Source organism: Pyrenophora tritici-repentis, chromosome 5 (assembly GCF_003171515.1).
Source record: "Pyrenophora tritici-repentis strain M4 chromosome 5, whole genome shotgun sequence".
Lineage (NCBI taxonomy): Eukaryota > Fungi > Ascomycota > Dothideomycetes > Pleosporales > Pleosporaceae > Pyrenophora > Pyrenophora tritici-repentis.
The window spans coordinates 1,504,898-1,525,889 of NC_089394.1; the positions used below are offsets into that span (position 1 = coordinate 1,504,898).

The 20,992-nt window shown below is 47.6% G+C and overlaps 9 protein-coding genes across 9 annotated transcripts; 4 read left to right on the top strand and 5 right to left on the bottom strand.

Annotated features, from left to right (window-relative positions):
* Positions 1-93: 93 nt before the first annotated feature.
* On the top strand, positions 94-1,771 carry PtrM4_105470 (uncharacterized protein; the record flags this gene model as incomplete). The annotated part of the gene is made up of 3 exons (XM_066107644.1): positions 94-1,149; positions 1,221-1,334; positions 1,385-1,771. 3 exons carry the CDS (start codon positions 94-96, stop codon positions 1,769-1,771), a joined length of 1,557 nt encoding a protein of 518 aa, XP_065962093.1.
* Positions 1,772-4,031: 2,260 nt separating this feature from the next.
* On the top strand, positions 4,032-4,682 carry PtrM4_105480 (uncharacterized protein; the record flags this gene model as incomplete). The annotated part of the gene is made up of 2 exons (XM_066107645.1): positions 4,032-4,068; positions 4,141-4,682. The coding sequence occupies 2 exons, from the start codon at positions 4,032-4,034 to the stop codon at positions 4,680-4,682; spliced, it is 579 nt and encodes a 192-aa protein (XP_065962094.1).
* Positions 4,683-6,069: 1,387 nt separating this feature from the next.
* Positions 6,070-6,686, bottom strand: PtrM4_105490 (uncharacterized protein; the record flags this gene model as incomplete). The annotated part of the gene is made up of 2 exons (XM_066107646.1): positions 6,070-6,253; positions 6,301-6,686. 2 exons carry the CDS (start codon positions 6,684-6,686, stop codon positions 6,070-6,072), a joined length of 570 nt encoding a protein of 189 aa, XP_065962095.1.
* Positions 6,687-6,884: 198 nt separating this feature from the next.
* Positions 6,885-7,942, bottom strand: PtrM4_105500 (SPS1, Serine/threonine protein kinase; the record flags this gene model as incomplete). The annotated part of the gene is made up of 4 exons (XM_066107647.1): positions 6,885-6,992; positions 7,040-7,305; positions 7,360-7,459; positions 7,511-7,942. 4 exons carry the CDS (start codon positions 7,940-7,942, stop codon positions 6,885-6,887), a joined length of 906 nt encoding a protein of 301 aa, XP_065962096.1.
* A 479-nt stretch (positions 7,943-8,421) lies between these two features.
* On the top strand, positions 8,422-9,111 carry PtrM4_105510 (uncharacterized protein; the record flags this gene model as incomplete). Its single annotated transcript, XM_066107648.1, has 2 exons — positions 8,422-8,883; positions 8,935-9,111. The coding sequence occupies 2 exons, from the start codon at positions 8,422-8,424 to the stop codon at positions 9,109-9,111; spliced, it is 639 nt and encodes a 212-aa protein (XP_065962097.1).
* Positions 9,112-9,315: 204 nt separating this feature from the next.
* On the bottom strand, positions 9,316-9,579 carry PtrM4_105520 (uncharacterized protein; the record flags this gene model as incomplete). Its single annotated transcript, XM_066107649.1, has 1 exon — positions 9,316-9,579. One exon carries the CDS (start codon positions 9,577-9,579, stop codon positions 9,316-9,318), a length of 264 nt encoding a protein of 87 aa, XP_065962098.1.
* Positions 9,580-10,044: 465 nt separating this feature from the next.
* Positions 10,045-10,758, bottom strand: PtrM4_105530 (uncharacterized protein; the record flags this gene model as incomplete). Its single annotated transcript, XM_066107650.1, has 1 exon — positions 10,045-10,758. The coding sequence occupies one exon, from the start codon at positions 10,756-10,758 to the stop codon at positions 10,045-10,047; it is 714 nt and encodes a 237-aa protein (XP_065962099.1).
* A 293-nt stretch (positions 10,759-11,051) lies between these two features.
* On the bottom strand, positions 11,052-11,808 carry PtrM4_105540 (uncharacterized protein; the record flags this gene model as incomplete). The annotated part of the gene is made up of 3 exons (XM_066107651.1): positions 11,052-11,519; positions 11,578-11,700; positions 11,785-11,808. 3 exons carry the CDS (start codon positions 11,806-11,808, stop codon positions 11,052-11,054), a joined length of 615 nt encoding a protein of 204 aa, XP_065962100.1.
* A 3,505-nt stretch (positions 11,809-15,313) lies between these two features.
* On the top strand, positions 15,314-20,116 carry PtrM4_105550 (uncharacterized protein; the record flags this gene model as incomplete). Its single annotated transcript, XM_066107652.1, has 1 exon — positions 15,314-20,116. The coding sequence occupies one exon, from the start codon at positions 15,314-15,316 to the stop codon at positions 20,114-20,116; it is 4,803 nt and encodes a 1,600-aa protein (XP_065962101.1).
* Between the last annotated feature and the right edge of the window lie 876 nt (positions 20,117-20,992).

A 20,992-nucleotide genomic window follows, 5' to 3' on the forward strand; every position in this document is an offset into this window, starting at 1 on the left:
GCAAGTAGGCTGAGCAATCTAGCAGAAATCACAGAGCTACTACACCCAACCCAAATTGGGGGTAGACTCAAGAAATCTGCAATAGATGCAGCTATGCTACTCATCGACCAAATTCAGCACCAGAAACAGAAAGGCCAAATAACATCAACTATCTTCCTAGACGTAAAGGGAGCATTTGACCACGTCTCACACAATCAATTCCTGCGAACGCTTAAGAAGCTAGGCCTTCCAATTAGTCTTATCGCTTGGACAAAATCCTTCTTCTCAAACAGATCGCTAAGACTCTCCTTCGACAATAAGACACAAGAATTCTCCGAGATAATAGCTGGGATACCTCAAGGCAGCCCAGTGTCTCCAATCTTCTTTCTTATCTACACCAGAGACCTCTTCCCAGGACTACAAAGCTTCAACCTATCCTATATTGACGACCTATCTCTATCGACATCCTCAACATCGCTAAAGAAAAATGTCAAAATACTAGAACAGCAAGTCCGCCTACTATCTCACCGAGGGAAAAACTTAGCGATTATGTTCGATATAGCTAAGACAGAGCTCATCCACTTTACCGCCAAGAAAGAGAGAAAAGAGAGAAGCCTACAGCTTCCAGACAACACCATTGTAGAACCGAAAGACACAATCAAATGGCTAGGTATCCACATAGACAATAGACTGTCCTTCAAGGAACATATTGCTACACGCGTAAGCCAAGCAAGGAAAGCATTCTATAGACTAGGGAGACTAGCCAACATCGAAAGAGGACTCTCCCCAAAAGCAGTACGACAACTATACCTAGCATGCGTCACAAGCGTTGCAGACTACGGATCACAAATATACTGGAAGAACCAAAGCTACGCCACTAGCCTCCTACAATCACTGCACAACCTGGCGTGTAGAAAGATAATTGGAGTGTTTAGAACGTCACCATCCCTACCAACAAGCATTGAATCCGGACTTACGTCACCTGCAATTAGACTCAACACCAACAACCGAAAGTATGCGTCTAGAGCACACCAGCTATCCAGCAACCACCCAATCCAGAAAGCAATTACAAGGATCACAAATACAGACAAAGCTAGCTACAAAAAGCCAAACCAGCATAGACAACTATACACTATTGTTAAGTCAATCCCAGAGAGAGACAACAATAGCGTAGAAAAGATAATCCCATATAGGTTCAGACCATGGGAAAGTCTTAACTACAAGGTTACTGTATCAAAAAGAGCAAAGAGGAAGAGGCAATTGCACACACGGATTATATCCTATCAAGGAGCGGAGATAACTTCACCGCAATCTACTCAGATGCCTCACAACACGACAAGGGAATAGGGATCGGCGTAGGTGTAGTAGCGTACAGCTCCACCACGAAGAAACCTTTTCTCAAAAGACAAACATTGGATGCTCCCAACTAGTCTACAACGGTGAACTAGAGGGGATAGCACAGGCATTTGAACACGCGGCTACAGTGGCACAAGAAGGCCAAGAGATCTACGTATACGCAGACAACCAAGCAGCAATCCATAGGCTTAACAACCTATCGGACAACCCGGGACAACAGTGGCTACTAAGATGCATCAGAGCTGCAAAGAGAATAACGACAAAGAAAGCATCGATCCACCTGCAGTGGGCCCCAGGACATAACGACGTCAAGGGCAACGAAAAAGCCGACACGCTAGCAAAGGAAGCAGCTAAAGAGAGACCAACAACATCGACCACAGCGAGCCTAGCCTACTTAGGCACAGAAATCAACAAATACAAAAAACAGAACAACTGATGGAGTACAAGAGGTATACCGACAGGCCACCAAAAACAGAAGCTCCTACTCAAGGATCTTCAAGCTCAACACACATACAACAATCAAAGTCCCGAAGGGAACACCAAGAGAAATCTCGAGCGCGTTCTACTCACTCAAGCTAGGACATGGATACTTCAACTCCTACCTTAAGAGATTCAACAAGAGAGACTGCAATCTATGTATATGCTACAAACCACAAACACCAAAGCATCTACTTCTAGATTGCAAACAGTACAAAATCGAAATACACTCAAGAAGCAATACCACAACTCAAGGATCTTCAAGCTCAACACACATACAACAATCAAAGTCCCGAAGGGAACACCAAGAGAAATCTCGAGCGCGTTCTACTCACTCAAGCTAGGACATGGATACTTCAACTCCTACCTTAAGAGATTCAACAAGAGAGACTGCAATCTATGTATATGCTACAAACCACAAACACCACAGCATCTACTTCTAGATTGCAAACAGTACAAAACACATCGAAATACACTCAAAGAAGCAATACCACACAGACCCATCACCCTCCCACTCTCCTCCAAACAAAGACAGGCATCAAAGCTACTCTAGCCTTTATTGCAAGTACTAGGATTGGCACGAGAAAATGGCACCTTGGGCAAACCACCGAACAGACAGACACTGTATAAAACTACAAAAACAATATTTCCTTATCTAAAAGAGCCCGCTGCTACATCTCTTTCTATTCACCACACTGCTCTTTAGCACCCGCGCCAATGGAAGACTAGCTCTGAAATTGGAGTACGCAAAACACCACCCAAATTGTACAAGACCCATAGAAACTCCACAACGACCATCATACATAGAACGGCTTAGCCAAAGTCCTACATAGTCACCGACTGATACAGGACTCTAATGGAAATATAATAATAATAATAATAATAATAAGCAAGCATCCCGTACGTGCTCCCAGATCCAGGAAATGCATCGCCCTCCTCTAGCTTCTCCCGTACGGGACCCCAAATACTGTCTTCCAACCTCCATCTAAACATCATCTGCGGTCTTGTATGCGATGAGCAACTACAGGCGGCGTTGAGCGAAGCGAATCAAGCCAAATGCACTCTTGAAACACTTAGGTAATGGACACTTCCTGGAACTTAAATATTTCGACTATCAGGATTTAGGTACTACTAAGGGAAAGAAGCTTTGATGTGTAGTACGACGTCACAAGCACATATGTTGAGATACCTAGGTAGTCTATAAATAGATGATGAATCCATACCTAACTAGTCAGACCAAACGACCGCTAAGTTTTGTCCTGGCGCTAAGGGCGGTAGATAAAGCCTGACCATGACCATACACTCGTCCATTGTCTGCTTGCCCGTCATCCTAAAATTCCCTTATTTCTTTCCCCTTCGCCGCAGGCCTCCGAGCTCTTACAATAGAGAGAATGAACCAGGTAAATTTTTATTCTGTTCTCACACGTGTATGAATCTAAAGCTATGCATAGAAAAACGACTGCGATACCTGCGACGCACTCGCAGTTTGCCTGCGAGACCTTTCAACTCAAGTTACGTACGAGAAACGTACAGCGATGGCAATAGAAACGAAACACACCCGGAGCCACATCAATTTTAATATCTATCGAGCAACTATGCATCGGGAGAGAAGGCAGTTGCTCCAAGCGCTCAGGAGATTGGAACGCCGCACTATTGAGATGAGCGAGATGATCAGTCTGCTGAGGTTGGAGAATCATCAGAAAGAGAAACAAATTGTGCATCTGTCAGCTGTCATCAAGGATAAAGAACAAATAGCCGATCATGTTCAATGTGCTTCTGTACTGGTTCAATGTGCTTCTGTACTGGTTCAACTGCATAGCTGTGTGCTGTAAATAATGATTTGTCAATAATAGTCACACGTTAGCTGGTTGTTATGTTATTGGCTCCATCCCGTTCGGTCTCCAGAGCTCTTTGCCGCATACCTAGCCCCCCTACGCGGCACGACCATCAACCGCTAAAAAATATCCTTGCACCATAAGCGCCGAGGCCATCCGCAATACAGAGCCGTTACCGGCTGAAGAGCCCTCCTGATTGCCTAGACAGTTAGGTGCTAGTTTAGTGGCTTACCGGTATCATGGATACGTAGGCGATACCGCAATTAACGCCGCGGGATGTTTCGGAGACATAAGCGCTTATTTGTGGTGAATTGCCCCTAGATAAGGGTAGAATTAACATAAATACAGTTAACACTGCCGAATATCCGATTATATGTGGCAGCCATGAGTCCACGACGTTCCGAAAGGAACGATACACCCGGTGAGAACCTTTGAATTCTGCCTACCCAGGTGGATAGCCTAATGATAGACAGGAGCTGATGAGCGAAATTAGCATTTACTGTACAGACAACACCCGAGCAATCAGAGAGCGAATCAGTCATCAAATTTGCTAGCGAGCGGGATGACGATACGCCGAAGGCCGCGGTTCCCTCACGATCGCTGTTTGGAGTCGTGATCTCGCCAGGCTCCGAGCCACTCCCATCACCATGGCTTAACTCTTCCGCTCGGGTCGATGCACTACAAAGTGCCTCAAATGTCCCCAAAGAAACCGATCGACAATCCCTCCCAAGCACCTTCGTGCTTCAGCCTGCACCCGCTAGTATGCATCGGTATCTCAATACCATGCAATCTGAGCTACACCGGCTTAGCGCACCGCCATCATCGTCCCATCGCCAAACGCTACGTAACCGCCGAGAGGTCTTATTCAAAGAAGCCCTAAAAGAAAGCATTGTTTCGACAAAGGCTAGCATAGCTTTACGTGCTACTATAGCCGAAGAAGTCAAAGCAAGCGTCGAAGGTCTCCTCACGAGCCAAGAGAAAGACTCAACTGGTATACTGCCTTCGTGGATCATGCGTTACGTAGAACATGTCTAGCTAAACTTAGATTATTTTATACAGCCTTAATGTATAAGTAGGTAATCTCTTGAGTTTCTTCTCTATACGTGCGTTGAATAGCTGCTCCAAGATGTTCGATGTTGTTGAGGAAGAAGCGCGCTTGGAGCGAAGGTTCCACAATAGTGTGCTGAGAAATATTGCCGACATTAGTTTGCCAAGACTACACTACTGACCAGCTACTACAAGGTTCTTGTCCGTGCCGCGAAAACGGAACCAACTCGTCACCCGAGGACAGCCGACATACCCACCTACACTACTACGCTTCTTACGAAATTATAACTATCTAAATTAGTATTATACAACATCGACCGCGCCGTAAAAGTCTCCTAACATCTTCGAGGAAGGTACTAACCCTTCTAGTATGTATTTCGTCTCGTTACGAGGTACTCTCGTTCATGCATGCAGTCTACCGGTATTAGACGCCCGTCGAACCCTGCAGCAGCTCGCAGTTCGCCTCGCTTCGCTTACTCTACCCCACCATAACACAGCCGATGCAGGTAGTTCTTTAGACGCCCGCCCAATCTACGGGATAGTTCCCAGTTCGCCTCGCTACTCTTACCTAGCTAAGCACGTTAAGCTTGCGCCGTACACGCGTTGCATATTGAGTTCCTTGGCTGCGCCGTACGCGCGTTGCAGATCGACGGCCTGAGCTCATGTTCCCTGCGGGATGCATCAACATGGCCTAACCCGCATTGTGAGGTACATGCGTTGCAGACCAAGACGCCAACTGGAAGGCGGAAAGCATGTTAGCCTCCAAGATGCACAATTTCACCGCGGCATTAGTTTCTTGAGGTGGTTCTGACGAATAATATTGATTTCCGTGGGAAAACAAATGCTACCGTCGCAATCTGCTCCCTAATGTTGCTTAGCGCGAGTTGACACGAATCCTCCGACCATCCACTTCCTCAAGCAGCGCCAGGACGGCCCAATATTTGTCAGATATCTCAACGCAAATGCGATGACCATGTTCCCTGTCTGTACTGTAAACCCGCCCATCTCCCCCTACCACAAAGTCGCGAATGACGAGGTCCTCTAGAAGGCAGCCGCGACGACAAAACGTCGGCTTACGCTTGAACAGCAGTGGCTCACATGCCGCGCATCCATCGACATGGCTTTCCAATATGTTCATACGCAAGTATTCTAGCCTCGTAGGCTTTCTTGACACTGATCTGACTACGGGCTTTGCCCATCGGATGTGTGGAGAGTAGGGAGGAGGCATCTCAAAGCGGGTGGAGAGCGGATGAGTACTCTAAACTGCTGCGCTTTTTATATGCATATATAGTCCTATGAAACTACAGAAGACAGAAATGCGAACTCAACCAAATACAAGATACAGAAACCCCTACACAGCTCCCAGTATCCTGGGTTACTCCATCTGGTCCTGATTTTCGACTTTGGGCTGTTTTGGGACTTCCCCCTCTTCTGGGCAAGCCAACTCGGACGGGGCGCTCGTATCGTTCAAAAAGCTGATCACTTGTTGTAACCAACCGCTGATAGCATCCACATCTTTACGTAGGCTCTGGGCTGCGTTCGCTGCTTGTACGACCTCTCTGATCTATGTTAGCATCCACATAGCAAAGCTCCCTAGATAACTAACTGGTCGAGCTTTTCGATTCTCATCTGATAATAATTCTGCAGCTGCCAGATAGAAATAAAGACCTTGTCAAGATCTTTGCGAATTGCATCAAAAGTAGCCTCTTGTGCAACACCGTTCAGATTATGGTAGATAGGAGTTTGTTCGTAGGGTAGCGCATCATGGAGCTGATCTTGCGGTATTGTTTGTTCGGGATAGTAATTTGGCTGTGGGAGATAGTTTGTAGGAAATAATAGAGGTTGTTCAGAGAAGATATCCAAGTTGAAATTGAAATCATTATGTTCGGTCGTGAGATGAGGTAAGAACGGGCTTGTCGTTGGGTCAAAGTTGAAAATTTCATACCAAGCCTGATCTTGAGCAATTGGTTCGGAGGATTGTGTGTTTTCCATGATATGATGCGTAATCTGGTGTTGAATTCGATTGAGTTTACTGTGAGCTAGGAACGATATTTGGTGCATGCACTCTTAGATATAGATTTTCATTAGAAGGCGGAGCAAGGATTTAAGCGCTGAAAGAGATTTAATTAGAACAAGGGTTAGCGAACTAGTGTTGCATATTTCCGAGCAGATACGAGGTACTGTGCCACCTTACGACTTAACCGCCGCGGCGTGCCAGAGGGCGAAGCACTCAAGCGACACTAACTCTAGAAACGGCAATAGGATGCCATAATTCGGCTCGCTCTCAATGAATCGATGCTATGATCATAAGCATGATAGACAAAGTATCAGAAGCAGATACTTACAGGCTTCTCAAGTTTAGCACTTGCGGGTACATTCGCGTTAAACATATTATCGAGAAAGTCGACAAGCAATTTATAGCCACTCCACTTCCCTCCGTTGTCTAGACCAAATGTCTTATTAGATTCTCGCAGACGACGTATCTCTACCACATCCCGTAGTTCTTTCTTTGGTGTACCATTCATACATTGGAGCACTACTATCCCTAGACACTCTAGGTCACGGTTAGGCGTGCTCTCAGTTGTCACCTGTATGCACTCTTCAAAGTTGGCTAATAAAGTCAGACGAGATGCTCTTGAGGGCAATAATAATTTAGCTTTCTCACATAGCAGTGGTCTTCCCGTAGAACAAAACCTTATCGTAGCTGTTGAGATGAGATTGTGTACGATTCCGACTTTAGCTATGTGCTTTATAGCAAGGAAGATCTATTCAACTTAGCTAAATGTTGCATAGCACATATATTTGGTCGTGTTTACCGAGCTTGCGATGACACGAATATGCGGCTCTTCGAGGCGTGTGTGAACGTTGAGAACTTCTTCAAGTGTGTATCGAGAATACTCTAACTGGAGGAACCACGAGGACTCGGTTTCGAAAGCCTGTCTGATAGTTGAAACATGGGGATGGTCTGACAGTTTCTTCATCTTCTCGAGCTCGTCTCGACCGGCCTGAAGGGTCATCTCCTTCACCAGAACCAACTGGCTCTTGTAAACGCAGATAGACCACACGTCCTTCCCTTGCACTAAGTTTCCTTGTCGTACTAACGTTTTCCATGGGCTGTCGCGAATTTCTCGGTGAGTTGTAGAGATTTGCTGACTCTTTTCGAGAGCTTTTTGCAGTAGTGCTGCTTTTGTTGGTACTTGGGGCCTTGGGTGCCGTTGAAACGCTTCTTCAATAGCCTTCGTTGCCATGCTTGTTGCTTCGTCCTTCAGCATCCATAGGCACTGTTATGCTACGGTGTGGCTCTGCTATACAAGAAAGCAGTTCCCCGTTAAACTGCAATATGTTCCGGAAAACGGGGACTGGGGACGGACTACCGAAAGTGCGTCTCCCGTCGTGGCTGTGTTCCCTAGTAACAGTTTTCGAGCAATACCTGCACTGGATTTTAGTAAAGCATGCAACAGATGCACATAAAAGCACTTGCCTGGCACCATCAATTGTCCATCAAACCTTTCATTCTAACCCCTACTACCACAGTCCGCAACAATCAATTAAGTGGGTCCTAGAAGGTTCAGATTGGATTGATTGATTACCGCTTTAAGCCTAGTAGTTACCTATAGGAGTTTAAGCCCTACCTAGATAGGTAAGTGGGTCTAGGAGAGTGACCGGATTGAATTGATTGTTGCGGAGTCTACCTACTACTATCGGTTCCACCAACCGAGCATACAACATGGACGCGGTAGAAGTTACTTGGCCTACACTACTTGCGGCTCGTCAGCAAAGTGATGCAGCTAATCAGCTTTCCAACAACGTGCACACACCTGCGCCACTTGAAGCACCAGTCGATTATGCCGCGCCACAGGATGCGGCGATCAATCAGGCCACGCCACTAGAAGCACCGGTCAATTACAACATGCCATTTGGACAGCCAAACCTCTATCTACAGCTATCGCAAATCTTGGAATGGGAGATATGGAATCACAATCAAACGCGTGCTGTGCTCTGCACAGAGCTTGCTCGTCGCGCAGAGATCGAAACTGAGATGCACGAGAAAAGGCACGAACTCGAAAAATGGAAAGAGTCTTGTCACATAGTATATGCTGCGCTGGATGAGCACAGAGCAGAAAATGCGAGCCTTAAGCTTGACGTTGAGGCTCTAACAGCTGAGTTGCGTCATCGTCGGGAATTACAGGTGCGACGCCCATTATATTAATTTCCGTTAGCTCAGCTGACTTGACTACAGGCTCAGCCGAAGGTGGAATGCTCAACGCCGCACCTTGCACCAGACTATGACGGCGGAAGAGATCTTGAAAAGCTACATGAGCCCCAATTGTCAGAAGACGAACACACAAGCTCCTGGCGACTCGGGTTCATTCGAGACATTGATGATCACTTCAATGGGTCTGCAGTGAGTAGCTAGACTTGCTAGTATGCTCGCTACATCTCATGTATCCAAGTAAACCTGGTCCTTTTTGTATATATAAGAATAAAAACGCGTGCCATATGTTTCATACTATTGATAAAAAAAATTGTAAATGAGTGCTTTGGCATACCCTTCCACATAGTACATCAAGGGGTCCAGTCCATGTCTCCTTCGTCATCGTCAGAGATGTCAACAAGCAAGTCAAGCTGGCTTGATTCTTATCGATTGCAGATCACAGACAATATAGAGGCTCGTGCACAGTGGCACGTCCCAGAGAATGGTCTGTGATCTGCAATCGATAAGAATCAAGCCAGCTTGACTTGCTTGTTGACATCTCTGGTCATCGTCCCCAACGTTGCTCATCATCATAGGGTCCTGGTCTCGCAGCCCTCGTGACCAGTTGTAAAGAAGATCTAGGCGCTTGCCAAATTTCTTTGCACGCTTTCCTACATCCTTCTTGTCCATTTGGCAACGGGCCATACGAAACACAAGTTGCCATGCACGGCGCAAATGGCGGACTTTTTCGCGAGAAATGCCATGTCCTTGGAAATGTGTTTCAGCGGTGCACATCTTCTTTTGGAAACTGCACATGCTCTTTGATGCCCTTATCTCTGGAACACTGTACAGCTCTATCCATAGAGCTTGCACGGTGCTCCACGTCTTCTCAACCTTTGGCAACGGCCATACGAAACACAAGTTGCCATGCACGGCGCAAATGGCGGACTTTTTCGCGAGAAATGCATGTCCTTGAAATGTGTTTCAGCGGTGCACATCTTCTTTTGGAAACTGCACATGCTCTTTGATGCCCTTATCTCTGGAACACTGTACAGCTCTATCCATAGAGCTTGCACGGTGCTCCACGTCTTCTCAACCTGGTCTATCCTCTTCTCAACAGCTTCTCGCCAATCAATCATGCCAAGACGTTGCGCTTTAGGAGGAGAGCGACGAAGTGAGAGAGCGACGAAGTGAGAGTCGACCGCCTCTCTCGGGTCCCGGAGAGTAACTTGCGCCTTCTGAATAGCTTCCTTCAGCACTCGTGTCTGTCGCGCGCGTTTGCTCTTGGCCATCTTCTTCTTCATCCTCTTCTTTCTCCTCTTTCTCCTCTTCCTCCTCTTCCGCTTCTTCCTCATCTTCTTCATCGTCCTCATCGTCCTCATCTTCCTCATCGTCCTCATCTTCTTCATCTTCTTCATCTTTCTCCTCTTCCTCATCGTCCTCATCGTCCTCATCGTCCTCATCGTCCTCACCGTCCTCATCGTCCTCATCTTCCTCATCGTCCTCATCTTCTTCATCTCCTTCATCTTTCTCCTTTTCCTCATCTTCTTCATCTTCCTCATCGTCCTCATCTTCCTCATCTTCATCCTGCTCAGTGTCACCGCCAAATGCATAGATCAACAAGTCAAATTCTCCATCTGCGTCATGTTGGTCTATATCTTCATCCATGACATCGTCGATCAGGATCGGTGCTTCGCGGGTGCCGACTTGAGCGAGAGACACTGCAGGAACACTCATACGGCTACCCTGATGTGTCGTCTGCTTGATCCTGATCTCTGAAAGATTTTCTTTCTCTCTATTGTTGGTAGCATTCTTTGTTGGCAGGGGACTGCCCGTAAAGTCATTCGTATGCGGTTGAGGGTGTTCCATATCTAGAACAGCTGACTGAATTGACTGAATCTTCTTTTCTTCTAAATATACAGCACCTGCTTGTTCGCTTAGGGGTTCGCTCAGCGGAACTTCCTCATCTGGTAAGGCAGTGTCGCATAGATCTTTGCTCAGCTCTGAAACCGATGCTCTGCCGGTAAGAGCATTGTCTGTTGCTACCGATAGTTGCCCGAGTGCACATTTGGGTGATTCAGAGGCATCTTGTCGTCCTATGGTGGTTTCAACATCGCTAGCTGTGACGTCCGCTGAAGCATGTCCACCAGAGTTGCCAACAATCAAATCAAGCCCTTATCGATAGTGGCAAAAGACTGCAGAAGCATCCGTGCCCGAGGACACGTGCCAGAAAATGGTCCGAAATCTTTATCGATAAGGGCTTGATTTGATTGTTGGCAACTCTGATGTCCACCTGGGGCCGAAGTAGCTGTAAGCTCAGAGGTGACCCGTGTCGTTGCTGAACAAGGAATACTGTCACTGATGGACTCTCCAATCATTGCAGAAGATGGTGCAATAACAGCTCCAGGGGCAGCTTGAAATGTCGTGAAAATATTGGACATGGCTAGTGTTGGTGGAGCAGATGCGGCTGAGATATCCAATAATTTTTGAGCTGCCTCTATGCCGCTTGAAGGATTTGTGGCCGGAGTGTATGGTGGGATGTCAAGGACTATAGATATCGTCGATAGGGCGATTACAGACTCGTTCGTCGAGTTCTCAACCTGCAAATTTCCATCGTGAGAATAAATCATCTACTTATTATTAGCACAGGCAAAATTTATTACAGGATACCCCAGAGTGCTTTCTCACCTCTACGTAGTTGTCGATGTCGGCAGTTACAGACGCGAGCCATGTCGGATCGCAGATATCGTCAGTATCAAAGCTTTGGAGTGCCTGGTCAATGAATCCGGTGTAGTCCTCCATAGTGTAGAACTATTTCAAGTAAGTGATGTTGGCAACTAAGTAAGACGGGTGTGCAGTATTTATACATATGATAAGTTCTTTTTATAGTCGTACATAGGCCGCAGCGTAAAATTTCATCTTACCATATCTGGAGAAAGGCCGAGTACCAAGTGGACTCCCTGGCATGTATTGGCTCTAAGAGGGTCTTGTGAGACAGAATTACTGCCACGTAAAAGACTTTTAGCCGCTATGGGGTTCGTGGGACTGCCAAGGAGGTGTGCTCTGGAGCTCAACGCTCCGATCCAATCTTCTCATCCATCACATGTCTCAGTCATCTCAAGGCATACATGTGTCTCCGCATGAATATCTTGCCGTTATGGTAGCTGTCAGAGTTGTCACTAGACTCCGCAACAATCAATTCAATCCGGTCACTCTCCTAGACCCACTTACCTATCTAGGTAGGGCTTAAACTCCTATAGGTAACTACTAGGCTTAAAGCGGTAATCAATCAATCCAATCTGAACCTTCTAGGACCCACTTAATTGATTGTTGCGGACTGTGGTTGTCACTCTGCATAAGCTCAAGGCTCTGCACGATGCCGCCGGCCTTCCTGGCCCACGTAGCACTATCTGACGATTCACAAGGCAGACACAGCACGTCTCTGCATGAATATCTTGCCGCTGTGGTAGCTGTCAGACTTTTCACTCTGCATAAGCTCAAGGCTCTGCACGATACCGCCGGCCTTCCTGGCCCACGTAGCACTATCTGAAGATTCACAAGGCGGACACAGCACTTATTCGCATGAACATCTTGCCGCTGTGATAACTCCCTAGGTATTAGAGTTGTCACTCTGCATATGCTCAAGGCTCTGCTCAATCTCACTGGCATGATTGGACGATGTAGCACGAAGTAAAGGTACCCAGGTAGCATCCTAGGAGCTATGAGACTGAAGTGGATCTCTGCATGATGGCTCTGCCGTAATGATGTCCCCATTATGTCGATCCGCCTTCCAACATGGATACTCTAGCCATAAATTTGTGCCTCAAGTGCCTTATCACGACCTTGGGACATCATCAAGGCGGACTCACACCTTGGTATGATCTATGATTGGCTCTGCTGCTGCAGTGTGACATCGTGATACCCATTTATGGGATGAATTTCAGGCAGTTCTAGAGGGCTAGTAATTTTGGGAACTCCGATGAGACTCTTCATACTATTGGATACCTAGATAAAGTGTCGAACATGGGGCAACCTCAGAGAGGGCGCTACATGCTGAGCTATGACGGTCTAAAGATAGATGAATCCACTCAAGAAGCTAATATTCGATCTTGCTCATCTATATAAAGTCGTGGCACCTACTTACATTACTGAGTCACCAAACGCAACGAAAGCAAAATTGAATGATGAGCATCGCCCCCTACGACAGGAATTCTAGTCCTGAGAGAGCTATGTAAGTGACAATCTTCCAAGATTAGCTTGCGTTGACAACGACTAGCTTGCGACTAGCGAGTGTGTTCCTGTGGACATATTCTTTAAGCCCAAATGGGATGCTCAAGAACGATCAGCTATTTTTGTTCCCGGTTTCCCTGTAGTAGCAAAGACCAAAAATCTTCAAGAACAAAAAGAAGGCCTTCCGGCACCAAGCTTATGTGGCAAGCTCGAGCGTTCGCACACTTCTCATAAGACGACCAGCCCTGTATCGGATCTTCGGAAAACACTGCTGTCAGCATCATCACCTGGCAGAGCACGATCGTTAATCCCAGCTGTTGAGGAATTGCTTTCTAAAGTTTCCGAACCACTTCCCCAAATTTCGCCAACTTCGTCGCCGGAGCATGTCACATATACAAACAACCAAAATGGCCAAGCGACAGAGACCGCCTTACGGTTAAGATTAGCACCACGTTCACTTGTATGGATGCAAGGCATTCATGATCCCAGTATCCGATCTATAACGACTGCATCCGTGGTTGCTGTAGCGCTTAGCCGGAAGCAGATATTCTGTCGTGTTCAATTTCAGCAACAGACTATACCAGCCCATAAGATACTATCTCTTGCAACCGAACTCGCTCAGCCTCTGGAATTCATCATCTTTTCTCTGGATACCACCACAGAAGACCTTCCTTATAAGGTCCATGGAAACTTCGAAGCAATACTGCGCCAAGCAAATGAGAGACAAGCTCTGATTTTGGTGCGTTGGAAAGATCAACGTTTAAGCTTAGATCAAATGCGAGCTCTAGGGGGGATTTCCCTTGTTTATTCATTTCTGTGGTCTCGTCTATATTCATCCACGCGGTTTCTCGCGTATACATGGTTCCAAAACACAGTAGTGTTGTTGAGGCAGCCAATCATGTCCGTTGTATCGTTTACTTTGTTTCTCATTCTTTCCACACTATACTACGCTTGACTTGGTAGCATATGATGGGCCTCCATAGCGCCATCACGAATCTGATTCGATTTTCGTACACCCTGACGTCTTTTCCACATGATGTAAATAATCAAGATTACACAAGCTAAAAGTATAGCTATAACTACACCAATAATAATTGCAGAGTTGAATCTTGGGCTTGAGTTTCTACTAGGTGTAGTCCCGGTCTTGGCTGGGGGAGTCATCTTGCTACCAATCCTTGACCGTTAGGTGATGTTAGCGCGATCTCCGCATTACGTCATTTCTACTCACCATGTGTCTTCAGTATTCTTAAATAAGCTGAGATAGCCCCCCTAAGGATCGTTTTTGTTTCGTGTGATTGTACTGAGGGAGCTGAATATTTTCACTATCTAAACAAATACTGCTTCTTACTGCTTCTTTATAGTTGCTCGTCAATGCTATTTTAAACTATTGTGTCTTTTTCACGTTAACGGGGTTATAGATACGGTGTTTCTGGATACAGTGTTCTGACCTACCTTGGATACCGGTAACTGCTTTCCCGCCTCTAATGTCCATCCTGTTGAGAATACAGTCCATAAGTGACTTGGTGGTATCAAGCGGAGGAGTAGTCACATGATTGGTGACACGTGCAGGTGGGTCCTAGCGGGGAGCTTGGACGCAGCTGCACGCAACACGGATCTACGAACGTGTGAATAGCTCCTTAGTCAATAATACGAATCTGTACCACCACTACCGTTGTGCCTTAGAGAGCGCTCTATTAGGTAGTCATACTACTACTAATAGTGCCAGCTTCTCAATAGGTTATGAGCCCGGTTGCTCGGTGCTCTACGATTCGGCGACCCACCAGATCAAGGTGATCTGAAGCCACGAAAGTCGAGACGAGCTTCTCGCACACGGAAGACGAGACGAGCTTCTCGCACGAGACGAGACGAGCTTCTCGCACACGGAAGACGAGACGAGCTTCTCGCATACGAAAGACGAGACGGGCTTCTCGCACACGGAAGACGAGACGAGCTTCTCGCACACGGAAGACGAGACGAGCTTCTCGCATACGAAAGACGAGACGGGCTTCTCGCATACGAAAGACGAGACGAGCTTCTCGCACACCGAAAACGAGCATACGGTTCCAGCTAGAGAAAGCTGAAGGGCGCAGACGCCAAAACGTTTACAAACCCACTAAGCACCCCCTACACCTCGAAACCACACACAACTACGGCATTTGACGCGTCACAGACAGTCAAAAGCACAACCGCGAAGATGGGCAGCGACGACAGATACGATAAGGAGCCTAAGATCCCAAAGCTGACGAAGGAGAATCACGAGAAATGGTTCCGCAATAACAAACTGAAGCTGAAGGGAAAGGGAATCTTCTACACTATCGAAGTCACGAAGCACGCGTACGCCTGGATTGCACGACATGGAGCTGGCACCTCCACATCAACTGCCAACACCTCTCAAGACCCGGCCGGCACTGTCAACCCTACAGAACAAGCAAGCGTCCTAGGCCTGACAAGCGACTTCGAACGACTGGGAGGTACATGGAACGCTGAAAAGGCAAAGGAATACGACAAGGATGAGGCTAAGGCACTGTTCTACATCACAAACAGTCTCCTTGATGATGACGACGCTCTCGCAGACGAGTACGAGACTGCATCTGCCCTCTGGACCGCACTGAAGGTCAAGTACTCAAAGACTGATCAGTTGACAGCCAACAACATCATGACCAAGCTTCAGAACTTCACCTGGAAAGACGAGAAGGATGTCGACTACACGTGGGCAAAGCTAAAAGAATACCGCCGCAAGATTATTGCAGCTAAGCCTGCTGCCAAGGGACTCTACAATGATGAGGCACTTCTCCAGATCATGCTACGCGCTCTTCCAGAAAGCTACGGATCAGTAATCGACTATCTCGATGTCCAGACCTCTCTCACGGTTGACGAAAAGATTGCTGCACTCCGCACGAAGGAGCTGCGACTGAACGACACGGCTGAGCATGCAAATGTAGCATTCCCGAAGTACCGTCACCCGAATGACCATAGAAGCTCGGACTCCTCGATGCGCGACCGCCCCCGTTCTACATCGCCTGAATTAGGCCCATCCACAGGATGCCTCCATTGTAAGGGAGAACACTGGGCCCGAGACTGCAAATACAAGGGTGAAATTCAGGAATTCGGAAGAAAACTTCGAGAGAAAGACGAAAGAGCTGAGAGACGCGCAGCCAAGTCGAAGAGACCTTCTAGAAATGAGAACAAGAAGCGATCTGACAAACCTGTCAAGCCTACAGTTAAGACAACCTCGAGGCGCAAGCATGGGTACGCAGCCAAGAATCAGGATTCTGACTCTGGAACGGACAATGGCTCCTCAGGCACGGACAGCGAGACCAGCCACGAGTCTACATCCGTGGAAACAGAATGTACGCAACACTGCCATATCTCTGCGGAACAAGCTAGTAAAAGCACACCGGCGAACTGGATTGCTGATACTGGTGCTTCATCACACATGACTGACAAGAGAAACCTGTTTAGAGGACCGCTAAAGCGCACGCCGCTCACCACTATCCAGGTTGGGGGAGGATTTCTTCATTCTACCCAACGTGGTACTGTTATGATGAAGGCACTGGATGGGACAACAGGATTACTCCGAAAGGTTCTCTACGTACCTAAGCTCGGCGTGAATCTAATCGCAGCAAGACGGTTGTGTAGGGAGGGACTTCAAGGCATTTTTGATGACAAGAACATGTATTTTAAGGACAAATCAAGAATCGCAGTACAAGCAGCACAGAAGGACGGTCTGTACATCGTAAGCCACATTGCAAGCAAGTACTCAGGAAAGGCGTTTATTGCAGGCAAGACTCGGACCGACAGCAACGATCAAAGCACTGCGGAGGAAAGTCAGGAGACACAACCCGAGACACAATCCGACCAGGACCCAGACGAATCCGAAGAAGACAAGTCCACGAAGAAAGATCGCCGGAACTACAGGCTAATGCACAGACGGTTTGCTCACTACGGCCCAGCAATGCTACGAAACCTGTATAAGGTAACGACAATTGAAAAGATTAAAGTACCCCCAGCCCACAGGCGCTTCTGTGACCCATGCCTTAAAGGCAAGATGAGGAATAAGATGAACAAAATCCTAGCAGAACACAAAAAGGAGGTACTAGCACTAGTATCTCTTGACTTAGCTGGACCGTTCCCTACATCACTCCGCGGAAATAACTACCTTATGCAAATAATCTGCAACCACTCCCGAAAGAACTGGTCGATACCACTGAAAACCAAGGACCAGGCTATCCTAGAGCTACGCAGATGGAAGGCAAAGGTAGAGCTCCAGACTGGGAAGAAGGTGAAGGCCTGCAGATCAGACAATGCGCCAGAACTAAAGCTTGTGATAAACCAGTGGGAAACTGAAGACGGGGTTCAGGCCGACTACACCGTAATTGCGAGCTCGAATCAAAATGGACCAGTGGAGCGAAGCATCCAGACTGCCGAACACGCAATGAGGGCAATGCTCGATGATGCACAACTTCCTATTGAGTTCTGGGACGAGGCCGCTGAGGCTGACGCCTACATCCGCAATAGACTGCCAACAGGACCGCTGGTCGAGGGAAAACCCACGTCTCCAGAGCAGGTATTCTCAGGGAAACGCCCAGGCGTAGACCACGTACGAGTCTGGGGGAGCAAGTGTTACACCTATCTCAATCCAAAGACGCTGCCAGCGAAAGGGAGATTAGACAAGTTAGTGCACCGTGGTCGAGCAGGCGTCTTTATGGGATATTCTGAAACTACAGACAAGCAGTTCAAAGTCTACTCTCCTGACCTTGGATATACGCATAGAGTTAGCGTCATCCAAACTAATGAGAAGGTGCCAGGGGGAAAGATAGACCTGAACTTGAGAGTCAAATCAGGTCCAATGGGCACATCTAATGAGCTCATCCCACGGAAAGCCAGAGGAAGACCAAAGAAGAACCTAAATCAACTAACTAAACCCGACGCCCTGGATGTTGATATTGAACTGCCGCCATCATCGCCGCCACCATCGCCGCCATCACCGCCGCCACCATCGCCGCCTACGCCAGCACCTGCGCACCCATCACCTACCATCACTCCACCCGCGCCAACAGTAGAGGATGAGAGCGAAGAAATGGAGGTAGACGAAGTTACCAACCCAGTAGCAGCCGAACCATCAGCTAGGTATCACTTCAGGACTCGGACCCAAAAGAGAAAGCGAGATACATTTGACGACATGGAGGATGAACATCGCCAAGCCAAAATTGTCAAAGCTATGCTAGCTGTCCTACGAGAGAGCCGAGCTGACGAAGACCCCACAACTGAAATACCGACATCTACGCACCACCATGAAGAGTCTGCACACGAGACGATTGTTAAAGCCTTCTATACGGTGATTGTAAGTGGAAACCTCGATGTCACGGGACGAGCAGAACTTAGCGGCAAAGCTTTCGCAGCAACAGAAGTTAAAGGCATTAGAATCCCTCAGACCTATAAACAAGCTATAAGCGACCCAGAGAACGCACTGAAGTGGAAAGAGGCAATTGAGGAAGAGATCAGGACTCTTGTGGGGAACGGAACTTGGGAAGAGCTTATTCCACCCCAGGGTGCAAACCTCGTCACCACAAAATGGGTGTTTACTGTCAAGCTTAAAGTTGATGGTACGATTGAGAGGTTCAAGGCCAGACTTGTTGCTCGAGGGTTCAGTCAACAACACGGGATTGACTACACCGAGACTTTCGCCCCGACAGTACGAATGGACACCTTAAGGTTATTCCTTGCTACTGTTGCCAAACAGGGCATGGAATGCTGGCAGTGGGACATCAAGAACGCATTCACTGAGTCATACTTAAAAGAAGACATCTACCTCACAACACCAGCTGGGGTAAAAGTTAAGAAAGGCAACGTTCTGAAGGTTTTGAGGAGTCTTTACGGACTTAAGCAAGCTGGACGAGATTGGAACCTGCTACTTAAGGGGTTCTTAACTGAGATCGGTTTTACACAGAGCCTTGCAGACCCCTGCCTATTCACGCATAAAGGCAGAGGTATTTCACTACTGGTTTATGTTGACGACATTGCTGCTGCCGCGAAACTCACTTCAGACCTAGCCTGGTTCGACGAAATGCTCCTTACGAGATTCAACTCCAAGAACCTGGGGGAGATTCGAAAGATCCTTGGAGTTAGAGTCACCCGCGATAGAGCTAACAAAGCTATTTACCTCGATCAACAGCAGTACCTAGAGACAGTCCTAGATAAGTACGGTATCACCTCAGCAAAGTACAAGTCAAAGAAGATCCCTGCTGCAGACTACGAACACCTAAAGCCTGCTACTCCTGAAGACGCCAGAATCGACTCCACACAATATTCACAGATTATTGGAAGCTTAATGTACGCAATGGTATTCACGAGACCAGACATTGCCTTTGTACTTGGACGACTAGCCCAGTACATGAGAGACCCTGTAGAGATGCACGGGACTGCGTTAAAGAATCTAATGAGATATCTACGGTCAACAGTAAAGCAGAAGATTCGCTTCGGTCCAGGAGGAGATCACCAAAACGAGTTTGGGATCTACACCGACGCTGACTGGGCAAGCGATAAGACAGACCGGAAGAGCATGTCTGGGGGAGTCGGAATGTTCTATGGAGGACCATTCTCTTGGGCAGCAAAGAAGCAGAAGTCAGTGGCAACCTCAAGTGCTGAGTCTGAGTACATCTCACAAGCCATGTACGCCAAGCAGGGACAGTGGGCAGCTCAAGTACTCAGAGATCTCGGCCTGCACCAATACGTCAATGAGAACGGTATCACAGTCCAGATGTACGGTGACAATCAGGGAGCGATTGCACTGGTGAAGAATCCGCATCTGCACGAACGTTCTAAGCACATTGACATCTGCTACCACTTCATTAGAGACCTAGCTGAGCAGAAGAAGCTCCAGATTTCTTATATTCCGACTGACGAGATGGTTGCCGACGGAATGACTAAGCCACTGCAGAGAGTTGCTTTCGAAAGGTTTAAGAAGATGCTGGGAGTTATTGATGAAGGGCACTAGAACAAGTCACGTAAGGCCTGTGGGGGAGTGTTGAGAATACAGTCCATAAGTGACTTGGTGGTATCAAGCGGAGGAGTAGTCACATGATTGGTGACACGTGCAGGTGGGTCCTAGCGGGGAGCTTGGACGCAGCTGCACGCAACACGGATCTACGAACGTGTGAATAGCTCCTTAGTCAATAATACGAATCTGTACCACCACTACCGTTGTGCCTTAGAGAGCGCTCTATTAGGTAGTCATACTACTACTAATAGTGCCAGCTTCTCAATACATCCCGCATTAACGAGAAACCCTCCTGACCGAGATGAGATTCAAACTTCAGCATTTCTTTTACTTCTACGCAGCCTTGTATAGATATAGAACGTGTGCTATCATGTATTAGAGCTTTCTCTACGAGCCACCAGCTTGCTACGGCAAAATTACACAACTTTGGTCGTGCTGTCGATTATTTTACGTGCGGCGTCTAAGGGCATTTTCGCTTCTCACCCCTGCTTTGCTACAGCGGCCTACACGTATGCTACTTTCGGTGCGCCTAGACAGTAGATTAATTAATTAAGCACACTCTTCTAAGCTTGCAAGGTAATACGACTTGTGTACATGCATTCCGGCAGTTACTCCGGATTGGCGTATTTCGCCAAGCGCATTGAGCTGTACCGGAGAACTTAGCGAGCTTACGTGGCGCTAAGGTAATCTAAGGTGGGGGTGTATCGTATGCTACGCTATGCCCAGTCGGCTGGGCGTGTGGCGCTCGCTGGGAACGCTCACCGCCACAACGCTGATGGCTACTTTAAGCCGCTAGCGCGCACGTGGGCCGGTGCCATAGAGGGCCCCAGTAGCGCAGATGATCCCAAAGAATTACAGGGGAGGAGCATGAGC